This window comes from Anolis carolinensis, chromosome 3, assembly GCF_035594765.1.
Source record: "Anolis carolinensis isolate JA03-04 chromosome 3, rAnoCar3.1.pri, whole genome shotgun sequence".
Classification (NCBI taxonomy): domain Eukaryota; kingdom Metazoa; phylum Chordata; class Lepidosauria; order Squamata; family Dactyloidae; genus Anolis; species Anolis carolinensis.
In genome coordinates this window covers 170263807-170281895 of record NC_085843.1, presented here as the reverse complement: position 1 = coordinate 170281895, position 18089 = coordinate 170263807, and the positions used below count along the sequence as shown (strand labels likewise).

The following is an 18089-nucleotide window of genomic DNA, read 5'->3' as shown; positions in this document are numbered from 1 at the left end:
TAAAAATGCTTCCAGTAGGACTAATAGCATTTCTTGAGGAGGGTGTATGTGAACTCCCCTTCTTTGGAGGTCTTTAAACAGAGTCTGAATGGCTATCTTTCAGGTATGCTTTAATTGGATATTCCTGTAAGACCAGGAGTTGGGGTATGTACCCCTTGCAGTTATTTTCAAATCTAGGATTCAATGAGTCAATTATTTTTTTTATGAAGAATCTACATGGAATATACAGAAATATTGATATAGTTTGTTACCAGGGAAAGATATGCCCAACAATAAGTGCCCCTTTGTGGCTTAAGAACCCATAATAAAACAAAACAAGCTCCATACAGGCTGCAGCAAGAACATAAACCAAATCTAGAGATGCCATTGGTTTTTCCCAATTTAAATAAAATTAACTGAGTTTTTTTTTTCAGGCCATCTTTTCATCTCCAAGTAAAACATGTCTCCTCCAGAACAATATTTGGGCCATTGGGAGGTGTCTGAGGGATGTTTACGACAGGATTTGACTTAACTGGGGTGCTTATGTGTTTATACTCTGTTTTCTCATATATTATAAACTATGTGACTCTTGTGAGCTGGATGCAGGGTACAGATTGTATACATATATCTGCAGGGAGTACACACATTTGGTCAGATTTTTTTCTTACTGAAAGAGTAACTTGTGAGCATATACTATTTAAAATGAAGAAGAATTTTCTGCAATGAACTAAAGTAGAGATTTACAAGCAGTAAAAAGAAGGTAGATTCTATGTACAAGCAAAATTATGGAGTTGAAATTAATTTAATGTCTTTCATGGTAGCAGGTAAAACTACAGATGGTTTAAAATGAACTACAGTGGGCCCTTGGTATCTGCTGGGATTTTGTTCCAAGGCTACCTTCAGATACCAAAATTTTGGACTGCTCAAGCTCCATTATATATAATAGCATAATAAAATTATGTCTCTTATATAAAATGGTAACGGCGCTCTATCCAGTCATGCAGGCCACATGACCTTGGAGGTGTCTACGGACAACGCTGGCTCTTCAGCTTAGAAATGGACATGAGCACCAACCCCCAGAGTCAGACATGACGGGACTTAATGTCAGGGGAAACCTTTACCTCTACTATATAAAATGGTAAAAATTAAAGTATGCCTTTGAGACTTTAAAAAATATATTGTCAAGCCATGGATGCAGAATTCATTGATATGGAGGGCTGACAATTGTTTGTTGTTATATTAATTTATTTTGTAAAGTACATTCTTTGTATACCAAGTGCCTGCAATGAGGTCTAGGTGTGTTGTTTTTTTAAAATAAATTGAAGCTTCACATAAAACTAAGAAAGGTATGAACAAAAAGGAAAAAAATAACCCAATAAAATTTAAGTGTTACATTAAAGTTGAAATTAAAGGGCAACAGAACATTAAACAGCATTAAAAGACCAATAAAACAGAACAATCTTTATGACCTATCTAAACCAAAATACAGTAAGGAAAGAGGCAATCTACCTGCCTTGAAGAGGATATTCATGCATGTGGGCAGAGAAGGGAAGGAAGAGTTGTTAGTTTCTACAATACATTAATAGATGACCTCATTATACGGGGCTAGATTTGGCAGGAACCAGCCGACTCCCATCGAACAATGTCATGCAGCTCAGTAAGTGCAGATGTTGCACCCCAAGGCAGCGTGAACACTGGAAACTAGACAGAGACCAATACTCTATTATATATCTTTATTAAAGCAAATATAAATTCAGGAATGCATAAGCAGAAAGGATGAGTGGGAAATAGTCCTTTGTGATGAGGTATGAATAAGCCCAAAAAATGAAGAAAAATGTCCAATATTATTGCCCAAAGTCCAAAACCGAAACACGCTCAAACTGTTGGGAAGTTTGAGCGGGGAACAACAAGGAAGCAAGGCTGAATAACAAGGTCCCCAATCACTAGGAGATCATGGATATCAAAGCAGGAACAAGGCGAAGCGAAAATCAAACTTGATTCAGGAACAAGGCAAGGAAGTGAATTTACTCTGGTTTAAAACGGGAGTCGCGGCTCGGCTTGACCACCAAAAACAGGAGGCTTGGCTTGGTAAATCAGGGAACTTGAGTCGGTGAAGTGCTCTCAGAAAAACGCTACGTTGACACCGCAAATTGTCTACAGTGCCAGGCACTTTTATGGAACAAAGATCAGATCCCAACGATGGGAGACCAAACTCCCCGAAAGTTCCCAAGGGAATCTTCTTATCCACAATCCCCTTGAGATGCCAAGCGGTTACTCCTTCTAAGACCTTGTTTTTCTGATCTCTGGTGATGCAAAAACTCCTTTCAGTTGAAGGGCATGTTCTCTGGGGAACTCTGGACATCTGGTTCAGCCACGGGAGGAGATGCGAGGCATGGGCCGCCGGCTTTCCCATGCCTCACGGCAAAGTGGACCACCGCCTCTATCTGCTGCCAGCCATCTGATGAGATAGACAGTGATGTACTGATGGGAAATCCATAAATAATCCATGGATGCCACTGCCCCATTTATAATGCACACAATGCCACTGGGTCTGTCTACAGTATAATTCTCAAATAACAGCTGAATATATGGCTTGACAATGCTGAAAAAGCCTTTCACTTGAAGTGGCATTGGATGATGTAAAAGTTGGATTTATGACAGCACATTCACAAATGCAAATTGTTGCCAACAGGCAGGTGTGAAGTGGGACATAATGACTGTCAGCTGAATGTGTGGACAGAGTTTTGGGATGGTGTGAGGTGATATGAAAAATTAAAAAAAACTTGGATCTTGAATACTAAGAACTGCAATGGCCCCTTCTTCTCACTTCAGTATTGCAGGCATTAAATGACAAGCAAACTTGCATGGAGCAGCTCTAAGATTACTGACATTGTGTTTGTTCATCCTATATGGGAGATCGGGAGACATTTTCAACTGGATTTAAACCACTGTTTCCTTCAAGTAAGAAAAATCAATCCCACTCTCTTTTTAAGAGGAATCTCTCTGCACAGACCTGCCTAGAGACTGCTTTGCTTTGCAAGTAGCTTCAAACTACTCTGTGAGTTGAGAAAATCAGCGTGGCCATTTGCTTGATTGCTCTCTTAAGAGTCAGGAGATGTTTCACAGCTTTTTGTTCATAGCTAACAGCAGCCCCTCTCTTCTTCACAGTTTCACTTCAGACTCACATTGAGTGAGTAGGAGTGATCTATAGCAATGGACAGATACAAAAAAGGGACAGATAACATTTCAGAATTTGGAAGGATACAAACAAAACCTTTTTCCTGCTATGTGAGATTTGTCTGGGGAAAATAATAATGGCATCAGAGCTAATATTAGCACCTGGCATCCTTGGGAAGCTTCCAGGACCAGGACAAGATCAATTGATGATGTCTACCCTCTTCCTCTTTTTCATTTATTTACTCCCAGACCATGAATTTGCATTTGTTCCAGAGTTGATCAACTGCAGAAGTTGGATGGTGTCATACATTATTAGTGTGGGACTTTATGGTGATATAATAACTCCAGAAGGTCTGGGCAATAGCGAGGTGGGACAAAAATAAAATCCTGTTTACTAGTCATGCAATATTAATATTGTTTTTATTGACATCTGAGTGTCATCTTTTTCCATACATTTTCATGATTTCAGTATAACATTTAGAAAAGGAACAGAAGAATGAAAAATAAGAGTGACGTTCATTGAAAATAAAAAAAATAAGGAAATAACATTGAATTGCATTTTTTTTGTGTCAGAGGGCAATAAAGTTCATACCTTACAAGTACACGAGGCAGCTGATAGAAACATCTGTTTTGGGTCTTCAGTATTTCTTTTTCTTGCATAATGTAGCTTGACCAAAAATGTGTGTTATTAGTATAACTGAGCTTAGAGTTGATGAATTATGTGACATAGTCAAAGTACTCAATTGCCAGATGTTTCAGTGGCTTTGGTTGATACTAAGCATGAATATGGTACTATTTGATACTCTGAATATTTTTTGAAACTGAAAACTCATGGTTACTTTTAGAGGCAGGTCTTATAGCATCGTTATGTATTTGTTGATATGACTGCCCTTCTCCCAGTCTTCCAGAATATTTTACTGTCAATTTTTATTTCATGCCACCACTTCAAATCTACCTCTGTTCATGAATCAGAGGGCCCATCCAGACAGGCCCAAAAACCTGGACCTGTCTTCGTTTTCCCAGAAGCATCCAAATGATACCTCCAGTAAAACCAAATTAATTCAGAACAAAGCAGGGTTTCCCTGTTTTGTTCTGAATTAAACACCTGGTAAGACCCAGATCTTAGAGAAGGTAAGATCTGGGCCTTACCAGGTCTGGGCCCTGTGTAGATTGGGTCTGGGGACCACATCACATGATCCCTGGGATCAATAAACAAAGGACATTACTTCCTTACCCCCAACCTCAAAAGAAGCAAACCCCCCCCCAAAAAAACCCCCACATACCTGGCTACTTTTATGGTCCTCCTCGGACCCTCCTGGCACAGGGAAAGGATACACCAGGAGATGGAGGGAAATCTCTCTCTCTCTCTCTCTCTTTGTCTCTCCCCCATGCCAATCTTCTGGCATGTCATTTTCTCATGCCAGGAGGGTTCAAAGAGGACCATAATCGCAGGCAGGTACATGCTTTTAAAGTTTTTGGGATTCTTTTTTTTTGGGGGGGAGGGGGGCTTCGTTCTCTGGCATGTGGCCACTCTCCCAAGAAAGCCCAGATTTTTTTGGTGGAAGTGGTGCAGAAATCGGTGCCAAAGTGGTTTATTAAGTCAAATTTATGGTCCCAGCAGCTTTGGATGTTATGGGAATTGCAGTTCAGGAAAATGTGAAGGACCACACACATATTCCCTCTCTGATGTAGAGTTTGCATTGTATATCATATCCATTAGATGTAAAAATGCCTGACAGCAAGTGAGGGCTAAGTAGCTGTATGTACATAGCCAGTTTCTTTTGTTTTTCATTTCCTTTCATCTCAGATGAATATGCAGTCATACTTCATATTCACTTACTTGGTTGGAGTAGCTGATATTTTCAGATACAGTACAATCCTCTTGTTCTCTTTCTGTCACTTCTGTTAAGCAAACTCATACACATCTCCTTTTTCTTCTTTTTAACAATCCAGGTCATTAGTGGAGGCACAGTGAGAGAATTGCTATGAATGTGTCTTTTGAAAGATCTTAAGCCTTAATTAAACATACCACTGGTTGGCCTTTTGACTTGATACATTTTGATCCCTTGGCTCATCAAGACTCTTCAAGAAATCACCATCATTTTAATGGATTCAGATTAGAAAACCCATCTAAATAGGACCTTGGATGAACATTTCAGGGTTTGTGTAGCTGTCAGACTTTGATTTGTGTTTTTAAAATGAAGTTTAAAAGATACTTATTGTGTGTTATACATGCATCATTTTCATGAAAAAGCTTAGGGGCTGTGTGGCTTTTTAAAAACTACGCTTTAACCTGACCAAAGAATCAAGCATAGCGTAGAAGAATGCAAGTAAAATATTGATTTATCCATTTAGGGCAGCCTTAGTTGTTTGTTGGCAATATTAGTAGTAGGATCAAACCAAACATATTTATGGTATACATAGGTTGTTTCAGTCTAATGAGATTAATGGGTTAATTTTCACTTTAATAATTACCTTAAAAGAATTAGAGGAAAGCACCATCCAACATTTTACTTAACCACAGGTTGTTCAAATCACATTTCCCTTGAGCCCTCATGGGGAGATAGGGCGGGATATAAATAAAGTATATTTATTTATTTATTTCAGTAAGATTTAACCAAGTAAATTTTTTAGGGTTGAGGAGATTATTTATAAACCTTACTTACTCAGTTCACTGTAGTTTTTGTACCCAGGCTAATGTATAAAAATTGCAGCCTCAACCATGATCCACTATAGACTGAATTGTAGCCAACTATTTATCTTAGCTGATATTATTCAGGAGGCATAGACTGTCAAGATATTTTTTCACCATATAGGTTTTCTGGAATCTAAGATTTTATTCATAATGATACATACAAATACATGTCCAGAGCCTTTCTGGGTTGTGAAGATAACCTTTATGATGAACAGCCTGGAACAAAACTGAAGCAAGATGTCCACAGTTATGCAAATGTATTGGTTGCTACCCTTTCAAGCTTATTTATGAGCAATAAACGGCAAGTTTAGTAATCCTTCAGTTCATGCTTTTGCAGCCAAATTATCAGATGTATAGTCAAACTTTAGTTAGACATATTTGTAGGGGCAGAAGTTGCTTCCCTTTCCAAAGATTATCTTGATAATAATACTGCCAGAAAAATTTATCTATTTATCTATTTATTATTTATTTATCTTGGAAGCTGAGTACAGTCAGCCCTTGCTAGGACTTGAGTAGGAGATTACCAAGAGTTATCGAGTGCCATAGGGTATATTTCATAAGAAAGCATTGGCAAAAGCACTTTTGAGTACTTCTTGCCCAAGAAAACCCTATGCACATACACACTCACATGCAGAGACACAAGTTAATATACAATGTAGATGTGCACATTTTAACACATGAGTAAGATAAAATGATACTGTACCATTTCCCATTAAAGGATTATTAAAAATGCATATGAGGTGGAAAGGGAAGAGGACAGAAAAACATAAATTTTAATCCTACTTAAAGAAAATCCACTGACATGAATAGGGCATCCTGGACAGTGTTAACTCTTTTATAACAGTGGGTTTGTTTGTAATAGAAGAAAGTTGTGCCACTTTAGCCTGTACAAGAATTGGAAAGTATGTAGTACTCCAGATATTGTTAAACTGTAACACCTAGTAGGCCTATATAGATAGCTAATTGTGAAGAATGCTGGGAATTGCAGTAATTATTATTATTATTGACACAACAACATAGTATGACACAGCAAACGAGATGTATATGCTGGATTTCATATCACAAAATCATGAGTCGAACACTTCCCAAGTGTTTAGGACTGTGTGATGTATTTTCAGATGATGCGCACACATCCCAGTAGGGTGGCCTCTTGCAGTTGGCAGATCGTAATTTTGTCAATGTTTATTGTCTCCAAATGCTGGCTGAGACACTCTGTTGGCTGTTGTATTGGATCACACATCGGACACTTCCCAAGTGTCTAGGACTGTGTGATGTATCGGCAAATAATGCATGCAGATCCCAGTAAGGTGGCCTTCTGCAGCTGGCAGATGGTAATTTTGTCAGAGCCAATTGTGTTTAAGTGCAGGCCAAGGTCTTTTGGCACTGTACCCAGTGTGCCGATCACCACTGGGACCACCTTGACTGGCTTGTGCCAGAGACTTTGCAGACAGTTAGGTTCTGTGGCATTGAGAATTTCTGCCGCCCATGCCCTGGTTGCTCAGCAATGGATCCTGGTTCCTGTACCCACTTGTCGACGGGTGCCGAGCCAGTATAGACTTCTTTAGAGTTTGTTTCACCATATTTAAATGGTTTGGGTGCACTTATTATTATTATTATTATTAATAATAATAATAATAATAATAATAATAATAATAATAATAATGTCATAATTTCATTTCTATCCTGCTTTTCTCCCATGGGTGGGATTCAAAGTGGCGTACAACATATAAAATTCATACAAAAACATTGAACAGCAATACATAATCAATTAAAACATCATATCCTGATTAAAACCCAATTAAGATATCAAATATAACAATTTTAAAACTTACAACAAGCACCATATTAAAGATATCCATAACCTCCGGCCACTGAAGTTATTTGTCAAGTATTATAAAAAAAATTTATCAGACTAGCAGTGCCTATTTTCATTTGTCTGGGAAGGCCTGGCTCCACAGAAAGGTTTTAATTTGCGAATGAAAGGCCAGTAAGGAGGGGGCTGATTGTACCTCATTAGGGAGGAAGTTCCAGAGCCACCACCGAAAAGGCCCTTTCTCTTGTTCCCACCAAATGTGCCTGCGATGGTGGTGGGACCAAGAGAAGGGCCTCTCCTGTGGATCTCAGGGCTCAAATAGGTTGGTAGAAGGAGATACAGTTCCTCAAGTACAATGACATATAGAGAGCTTGATTTCTGCATTATCCTACTAATGTTATTTTGTTGTTTTTGCACTGTTTCAAGCTCACCATCGCTGTGATTTCTTTCACATTTAATGGTTACATTGGAAGACTAGTTGGGTTGTTGTATGTTTTCCGGATTGTATGGCCATGTTCTAGAAATATTCTCTCCTGATGTTTCACCTACATCTATGGCAGGCATTCTCAGAGGTTGTGAGGATGCCTGCCATCCTCACAGCCTCACAACCTTACAACCTCTGAGGATGCCTGCCATAGATGTGGGCAAAACGTCAGGAGAGAATACTTCTACAACATGGCCATACAGCCCGGAAAACATACAACAACCCTGTGATCCCGGCTATGAAAGCCTTCGACAACACTAGTTGGGTTAGTTATACTCTAATTCATATAAACATTATAAGTGAAGGAAAATAAAGAACATTCAAGATATTGGGATATTTTTGAGCAGCCCAATGTGGTTAACAATAGATGGGTTAAATAATGACTTAAGGGCCTACCTGTAATTGCTAGTTCCAGCTAGGGCAGACCCACAAACTTAATGTTAAATATAGACTTATCATTCAGTAATTAATTCAATAAATCTATACTCCGGTGTCACTAGCAATTGTGTTGAGGCCCTTATATTGACACTTTTGAACCATACTTAAACACTTCATTAGCATTCAGTGTTTTTTTAATCCCATGCTACTAAAGCATATGTACATTGAAAAAAATATAAAGTATGAATACTATTAGGGATCCCTGAAATACTTAGAAATGAAGGCTGAGGGTTTTTACAGATCTCAGATACTATCCTATATTATAAATAACTTTCATAAAATAACAATCAGTACAATTTTAAATCAAATTGCGCTCATTGTAAAGTCGAAGAGATAAACAAACACTATAAAGGTTCAAAACATAAAAAGAGATGTGTATATTAGAGCATCTTGCAAAGGCCACAGAAATAGTCAGGCCTCTCTGAGTATAGAGCTATCTTCCTTCTATTTAAAAAGGATAAGCGAATACTATAAAGTTTCAAAACATAAGTTGCACTATGTAATTCAGGGCACCACATACATACAATATTACCTGAGAGTTAACAACAATAATGAAAATAATAAGTACAGTCAACTGTTATAATCCACAATGTAATTCAGAGCACTATATACATACAATATTACCTGAGAGTTAACAACAATAATGAAAATTGACTGTACTTATTATTTTATTTATAGTGTTTGTTTATCTCTTCGACATTGTCTAGTATAGACATTTGTGTGTATTTATCACGCTCATTGTAAAGTGCCTTCTTTTTCAGTTGTGACTTAATTTTGATGGTTTTCTTCTAGGGGAGCAAGGACCCATCTATACTGACCCAAAACCTGGAATTTTTACCAGAGTAGCCTAAAACATCCAAACAGTGCCTCAAGCTAATCCAGTTTAACCCAGAGTAAACCTAGATTTCCAGGTTTTCTCCGGGTTAAAAAAAAAAATACCTGGGAATAACTGGGTACTTTGATGATTGACCCTCAGAATCCCATTTCATGATCCCGAGGGTCAATCCCCACAGCCATCTAGTTCTTTGGGCTCTGTGAATGAGAGAGCTGGATTGCACTGCCACCTTGCCCTCCCCCCATTTTAGAAAAAAGACTTTCCAGAAAGACCTGCCTTTGTTTGTATTCCTCTCTAATTTTTGCTAAAACTGGATGCAGGTGGCTGACAGCGATACCCCCAGATCAATCTTTGATCAACCAGGGAAGGTATCTAACCATCACCCCACTGAAATGGCGGGGTTTGCAGAGACAATCTGGCCACAAATCTGAGATAAACTGGAATTTAAAAGCTCTGGGCAAAGAAAAAATAGTGTGAGGAGGCTTCATTGGGCTTTCAGAATTATTCTTTATTCATCCAGAATACATGTTGAACTTAGTTTGGGAGAGAAATTCAATTGGCACTAGTAAAACAAATGGACAAACCCTGATATACACTGAATTTGAGGCAGTTTATAGTTTGCTTTGTCTGGGACCCATTCCTTCAAGAATAATTCCATTGATGTACACATGGTTCTGCAGTAAATTTATGTAGTTCCCTTCAGCCTCTCACATTGTTCTTAGCCCAAGATGACACTGGCACCAGGTGATCCCTTCTGGTGATTTCTTTCCTTTTCTTTTTGGTCTTGACCTCACATTTCCACCCTTTTATTTAGCCTCCAACTGAGATCAAATAAATTACCTGGGTGACATGCTATGTTTTCTCTGGCAGAAAGCCTGGAAAATCAAATCTGTTTCCAAACCTGGGCCTCCCATTTCACAATGCATTTTTTTTTTTGTGAAATCAGGTCACCTCCTTGGGATGGAAGCAGGAGGAAAAATTATAATTAAAGGGAAATGAATTTAGATAATGTAGCTGGCATGCATTTATGGGAAAGGCTATCAAGGTAATTTTTTAAAGCACTTCACCTTTTACTCTGTTGCTTAGTGTTAACATGTTTTGACCAATTCATATAAAAAAGAAATAAGCCTTCATTTTCTGTCACTGCTGCTGGCTTAAAAGCAATGTTTTCTGGAGTTATTTGCTTGTAAAAAAATCATACATTGGAATATTTTTTCTTGTTTTGTGAAACATAGATATTGTTTACTGTATGTTATTAATATTGGTCTCCTCACTTATGTTTCATCTTAGTGGGATATGACACTGGCTTAAATTGTTTAGAGGGTAGGGATAGTTTTCTTCTGGTTCTTTTGGACATGTAAAGTTCTTGTTCATGAATTATGATCAAAGGCATCTCTTTGTCAAGCAGCCAGAAATAAGGGATATTGGAATTGTCACCCAGACAATCTGTTTTGACATCTTCAATTCAAAGCAAGTATGTTTGAAGGAAATGTGAGAAAAAGGAAAAGGAAAAAAGCGCAATGGTTCACATTAGATGGTCCTAAACATTTCACTTTAGACAGCCTTGGCCATTTGGTGAATTATTTTTGAAACAGAAGAAGAATTTAAAAACTCATTGAATTGAGCAGTTTAATTCTTACTGAATCGATGCTTTAGTATAACACTAGACAGCAGGGCATATTTTCACATGTCTTATGGTGTGTCAAGCCTATGTGGACCCCTTTTACCATTTTCTCAATGGTTGTGATCTGTATCATGGCTGCTTTGCTCCAGTAAAACAAACATAGTTATTTCTTCTGTACCAGGAATCACTCATATGTTCTAAATAGGAATTTGCATACTGGACATGCATTTTGCTACACAAACTGACTTTATGGGAGATTATACTCTATTTATTTGGCAGTAGCATATTATTAACAGCAATGGTACATACTCAGTTAAGTATAGAAATATGTTGAACATCTGAAGAGAGATGTAGTACTAAAGTATACATTATTACGATCCCTTTAAAGTAAGTCTACCATTTTGTACATATCTTTTAGTTATAATTGTTTGGGGTGACTATAAACCCACTTCCATTAAGAAAAACACTCCTAGGCTGTCATGTGTGTGTGTGTGTGTGTGTGTGTGTGTGTGTGTGTGTGTGTTTTGGAGAGAGATGTAAAAAAATGTAATGGTCTAAGGACTGCTGAATTGTTTTTGACAGCTTTACATTTTTAATTTATAATTGCATTTTAACCAAATTGTTTCAATTATTGATTTTGTTTCATTCTCATTTTCCTTTTTATATGTTTTAACTGTGACATTTTAAGTTGTTAGCCACTTTGTATCCCAATCGAGGGATAAAAAGAAGCAGAAATGAATGAATGTATAGGGAAATTGTGTAGGTGGGTTGCACACACGGAAAATGACTTGGATTGTACATGTATTGTACAGAACCTGTTTGGGGCTCATTGCTGCCATAGGTGGAACCACAGTGGCTGTCATCCTATCAGTGATTCAGACAAATGTAAGCCCACCTTACTCCTGTGTATATCTTTTTACTGTTGTATAAGTTGATATTTTCTTCCACACTCTACAAAGATTTATAGTTTTGGGTTGTATGTTTTCCGGGCTGTGTGGCCATGTTCTAGAAGTATTCTCTCCTGACGTTTCGCCCACATCTATGGCAGGCATTCTCAGAGGTTGTGAGGTATGGAGAAACTAAGCAAGGAAGGTTTATATATATCTGTGGGAAGTCCAAGGTGAGAGAAGAACTCTTTGTCAGTTGGAGGCCAGTGTGAACTGAGTTCTTCTCTCACCCTGGACTTTCCACAGATAAATATAAACCTTTCTTGCTTAGTTTCTCCATACCTCACAATCTCTGAGGATGCCTGCCATAGATGTGGGTGAAACGTCACCCACATCTATGAACATGGCCATACAGCCTGGAAAACATACAAAAACCCTGTGATCCCAGCCATGAAAGCCTTCGACAACACATTTAATTTTGCCCCAATAAGTTCTTTGGAACCACCATTACATGGCTGGTTGAGAGAATGGGAAACTGGCACTGGACAATAGCAGAACAATGGCATCATCCATCAAAACCTTTGAAGGACCCTGGCAATTTAGGTGCACAATGTCCAGCTGTGGCGCATAGTGAGATCTTTCTCTGATTCTCCCTCCCTCCATAATCCATGGAGTGCCCATTTCGAGGGGCTATGGACAACAAATTCTAGGTATGCCATAGAGAATTCACTCTGTCCACCTCATCAGACAAGCCAATTTGCCCGTCATACACTGCTTCCCCTTCACTTTCAGCATGTAGTCCATTAGGTGACTCACAGGCACTTCCAGCCAGGTCCCATGTCAAAAGAGAAGGGGAAGCGGCACATACTTCCTGTGTTGCCTTACTAGCAATGGGCGGCAACTCTTCCAATTTGCGTAATGCGGGGCGTGGAGTGAAGGGGTCTCCCTGCCCCCTGCTAGAAGCCCATGGATTTGCCACAATGTGGGGTGAATCCATGGGCCTTTATGATGAGGTCATGTGGAACTGTTATTTTACCCAGGATAATGTAGGGAGTGGGAATCAAGGTAATGTATAATGATTAAACAAATAATGGTTAAAATGTATACAAATCATAAATTTTTAAAAAGATCATTATTTTAAAATGCATTCCAATGTATGGATGTAATGTATACTGTAATACTAAAACAATTTAAAATAGGTTGAAAGAACGAAGATTAAAAACAATGAAATGGCATACTATGAACCTCATCAAATTCTTAAAGCCCGTCAGGAAAACAAATACTGGCAGAAGAGCAAGGAGGAAGGCGTCCTAGCTTTCCTAGGCAGGGAATCTCTGAGATTGGGAATTTTAATCTTATCACTTTCCCTTGTTCCTTCATACTTGGGAAGGCAGTAGAGCTGAGAAAAAATAAATCACGTTTGAGGGGAGGTAGTCTACTATTGAAGATAGAGGATTGAAATTAGTGGAGTCAAGAACAATTAAAATGCCAAAAAAAAGTATAAAGAGTGAATAGTACTATAATAACAACTAATTGTTTTAGTCTTTAAGGTAAGAGAAGTTATTATATTTTCTTTTCTTTTTGTTTTGTTTCTATAGCAGAGTAACATGGTTTCACTCCTGGAGATTCTGAGTGACGTAGATATTTTTCTAGCTATCTAGGGTTGTGTCTATATCAGATGAAATATTCTGGAATAATCTAATCTGGACGTGCCATGAATACATCACAGGGATAACATACGTTCTTGCAAGGAAGTCTCTTAGTGCTGTTGAGTAGTCTATATGGCTGTCCTGACCTACAGCACATTGGCACTGGGGCCCTCTCCTCCTTGGGGCTACTACCACTGCTGTTTCATCAACCAGAAGCAGCTCCTAATGTCGCTTCTGATGATGTCACAGTGCAGTGCTGGCCATATGTCATCTGGTCTATTTTATTTGGCCCATATAGACACAGGGCAGGTAACTGTTGGTTTTGCTGGGGCTATATTGAAATATTCTGTCGATGTATGCTGTCTTTGCATTGCCTTTGTAAACTGTTTCTTATAACTTAAAAAAGAAAAGCGATTGGAATTGACAATACTGAATTCTTTGTGCACTTTTTTGTAAAGAAAAAAGAAAAGAACACACACATGCCACAGTTGTGCTGCCTTTGTTTGAAGCAAGTAATGGCTGATTCAGTTTAACAAGCTACAAAAAAACATTTAGAATTTGCTCAACAGTCAGTCTCGAGTAGCAGGTGGCCTGAAATTCATAGGCCTTTGAAAGTACATCTGCTCTTCCAGATTTTAAAAAGACATATATGATGGTGTTAATAAATGTTCTACATTCATTTCTTCACTTTGCTTTTAAAACAGGCTTTCATAACTTTTTTTTTATAGAGATGCACTCAATAAGCTGTTTTGGAGGAATTATAGCAAGGTAAAGAAAAATGTACTGCCTTTTAAAGAAGTCCCTAAAAATACTATGTGCCAGCCAGCCAAGTAAGGATGTCTCATCAGTAAAGGTTCAATGAGACAAACATCTCAGTTGGTAGAGTATTGCTTTGGGTCCCGCTTAGACCCATAGTACTGCCTCTCCTTGAACTAGCCAGGACCCAAATGTTTGAGGACAACTAAAGCTAAGCTGCTCTGTGGAAGGCCATAGGGCTCTCCACCACATCTTTCAATCTGTCTCTGTACAGTGGCAGCATCAGTACATGAAGGAGATATGATTTACTCCAGACATTTCTGGAGCTTAGCAGAATTTGTTATGGGTGATTTAAGTTAATTTTAAGATGACCGATAGGTTGCTTGATTGGGTTTATACCCAAGTTTCACCCAGAATCGGATCCAGCTTTGTGTATGTGTTCTCAAGCTGCCTATCATTTTGGTGACACCAATGAGCTTCATAGGGCTCATTCTGGTGACACCAATGGGCTTCATAGGGCTTTCTTAGGTCAGGAATACTAGGAGGAGGTTTTGCCAGTCTACAGCATCTGGCATTCTTTGATGGTCTCCCAGCCAAGTACTAACCAGGCCTGTCCCTTCATAGACTCCAAGATTAGACAAGATTTTTATAGTGTTTACGCCTAGGGATCCAATGAAAGGAGCCCACCTTTATTCATCCAGTAATTAGGAGCGTGCCTCTTTGGGTAGCCACATTTTTTGCAGTTTCGCAGAATCTGTAGAATCATAGAATCATAGAATAGTAGAGTTGGAAGAGACCTCATGGGCCATCCAGTCCAATCCCCTGCCAAGAAGCAGGAAATCACATTCAAAGCATAATCTAGAACAATGTAAATACATGGTAACTAGTGTTGGGGACGACTCCATCCACTAAGTTGGGTCATTTTTACCTTAGAACAACATATTATTTAGTAATTTAATGAAATTAAAATACCAAATTACATAATTCAACTTCCAAATTTCCATCTACAACCAGAGTCAATATCTGTGTTTATATTCCACCAGTCTACTTGAAAGTGAGTCACAAAAGATTAAAATGAATGCCTAATCGTTTATAATGAGATTGTTTAACTTGAAAGCTTTTTTGGATAGAGACAGTGGTGATATATGTACATTCTCCAAGCCTTTGATACCATAGATAATATTTCTTGTATTCTTCTTCTTCCCCAAACACGCAGATAGTCTTATACATATGTGTCCTTCTGATATTCTCAGAAGGGCTTTCTGGAGCAGGTTGAATGGTTGCTGTTGTGTGCCTTTAAAACATGGTTACCTTAAAGTGAAATTTTTGGGAGTGAAATTTGTTCAGCGAGTATTTATTTTTGTCTGCTTTTGAGGCTGAGAGACTGTGATGGAAAGTCACACAGTGCATTTGAATCCAAATCTCCAAAGTCTTAGGTCCATCTACGCTGACCATTTAGGTCAGTGTCGAGATGGATCAACCCCCGAGGGGGCCACAAAATGCCCATGAGCTGATCTGCATTAACCCAGGGAAAGCTACTTAATGCGGGAGAAATACCCCCCCCCCCCCGAGTTATGGCAATCCAGCCATCTGCAGCCAGTTTCTATGAGGAACCAAAAGCCAATCATGAATGTTGGTAAATACTCATTTTTGCACATTTTGATTCATGATAAAATGGTATGTGCCCCAAGTATGCCTCAGTATGTACTCTTTGTCAACAGATTGGTCTTGGACACACCTTTCTAGATTTTCATCAAGTTGTTTTGTTTTGTTTTTTCTCTCCTCAGCCTGTGATCTGATGACCCTGGGGATATTAGCCTTAGTGACCTCCACTGGTTGTGCCTCTGCCAACGCCCTGCAATCCTTGACAGATGCCATGCACATCCCCCACCTCTTTGTACAGCGCAACACGGGCGGTTCTCCACGGACAGCTTGCCACTTAAACCCTAGCCTGGAGGAAGAGGAATACACATTAGCAGCCAGACCACCTGTTCGCCTCAATGATGTGATGCTGAAGCTAGTAACTGAACTGCGCTGGCAAAAATTTATAGTATTCTATGACAGCGATTACGGTAAGTGGCATGAATCATTTCAGAAATGTCTCCTGAGTCTTCATTTCTTTGAACATTCTGTATTCATTGTTTTCTGCATAGGAAGGTAGACCAAAGACATGTTTTGGTATAGTACTTTGAGGTTTTTGTTTAACCGACAGGGAAAACATTTGGAATGGACACACTTTTTTTGTTTCTCGATTGAGTGAGAGGTTGCTGTGAAAACTAATTTTCAGACAGACTGCAAGTTGCTTAGCAACACCTTATCAAGACAGCTAAAGTTTGATTCATCTCACAATTTTTCAGTCAAATATTAATAAACTGTTGACACTGATTGGCAGGGTTCATATACTGTATGTAAAGCAGTACACAACAACAGCGTCAAACTGGTCCTCTGTGATGTGCATCTTTTCAAATATCTGCATTCCTAACTTAAAAAATTATTGTCATTTATTTCTTTATACCTTTTCACCCTGCTTTCCCCTTCCCGATAAGAAACACCACAGCAACATAGATCTGACATGATTGAAATAGCATTTCTTCAGTGTCATGATTTTAGTCCACATGAAGAATACTGTTTTGGCAGGAAACTTAAAAATATTTTGTTCAGTAATATGTTGAAGAATTCAAATAGGAAAAACCACAGACCTTGAGGACCAAACTGGACAAAACTCTATTCATGGAATTATTTGCTACCACATTTAAAAATGAATTAATAGAAGAATCTAATTATGTTAGAGTCCCAAAGGAGTAGGTATAAAGAGCTTTAACACTGTTTTTATCATTTAGAGGATTTATCTTGCCCATTGGGTTTAAATGGTTAAGTGGTGTCCCAGATGCTTAATCCAACATTCAAACCACTATACCACAAACTACTAGAGATCCCATTATTTTCCATTATGTTTGAGAGTCCCTATTAATTGTAACTACTATTGGTTGTGGAAAAACAGACTTTCATAAAGGCCTCAGTATCTGCAGGTATATGTTCCCCACTAGACTGCAGTCACCTGAAATCCCTGATATGACTGGAGGGTGTTGTATGACTTATTTCTGGTCTCAGAATGCTATAGAGTCACTGTGGAAGACCTAGGCCCCATATACACTGACTATTTATTGTAGTTTGAAGTTTCTGTGATGCCATAGGCCCAACTACACCAACCATTTAATGCTGTTCAAAGATAGCTCCAAACTGCTGTGGCCAGAGAACAAATTCCTGCAAAAGTGTGGGAAAGAAAGACCTTAATGCGCATCAAAGCTCTGTGGTTTGTATAACCACCATCTGGGCTTCTAACTAGTTCCAGGATTTTCTGTGTAATCATTTACACAGTGAAACCATTTTCTTCAATACAAGTTTGAAACTACATGAAATCAATGTAGATGGGGCCCTAGAAATCCTTTGAGAGGTATCCTCTAGGAATTTGCTTGGTCTTCCAAGGCAATTTGTGATAACTTCTAGAAACAGTAAATTCCTAGAGAGGTCATCTTCCCTTTTCCAGGTTCAGGTGAAGGAAACATTGTATATGGGTTCCACGGTTATGGGACTATTACTGTAGTTGGGCTTAAACTTTTTTGTGTGTGCTTGTGTGATATAGTGTCCTTGGATGACAATACGAGAAACTGCATGTTCAGTTTTTAAATGTGTACAAGTGCACCTTGGAGTTTTGAATGACTTCATGTTTGATATTTTTTGTTTCACTATAA

The 18089-nt window shown here is 38.6% G+C and overlaps 1 protein-coding gene across 6 annotated transcripts in view; it reads left to right on the top strand.

Annotated features, from left to right (window-relative positions):
• Window positions 1-18089, top strand: part of grid1 (glutamate ionotropic receptor delta type subunit 1) — a 1053635-nt gene that overhangs the window by 449606 nt on the left and 585940 nt on the right. For all 6 annotated transcript variants that reach the window (XM_062977386.1, XM_062977385.1, XM_062977387.1 and 3 more), the window contains exon 3: window positions 16125-16409. In XM_062977386.1, coding sequence (XP_062833456.1) covers window positions 16125-16409 — 285 coding nt within the window. The remainder of the gene's footprint in view (window positions 1-16124; window positions 16410-18089) is intronic.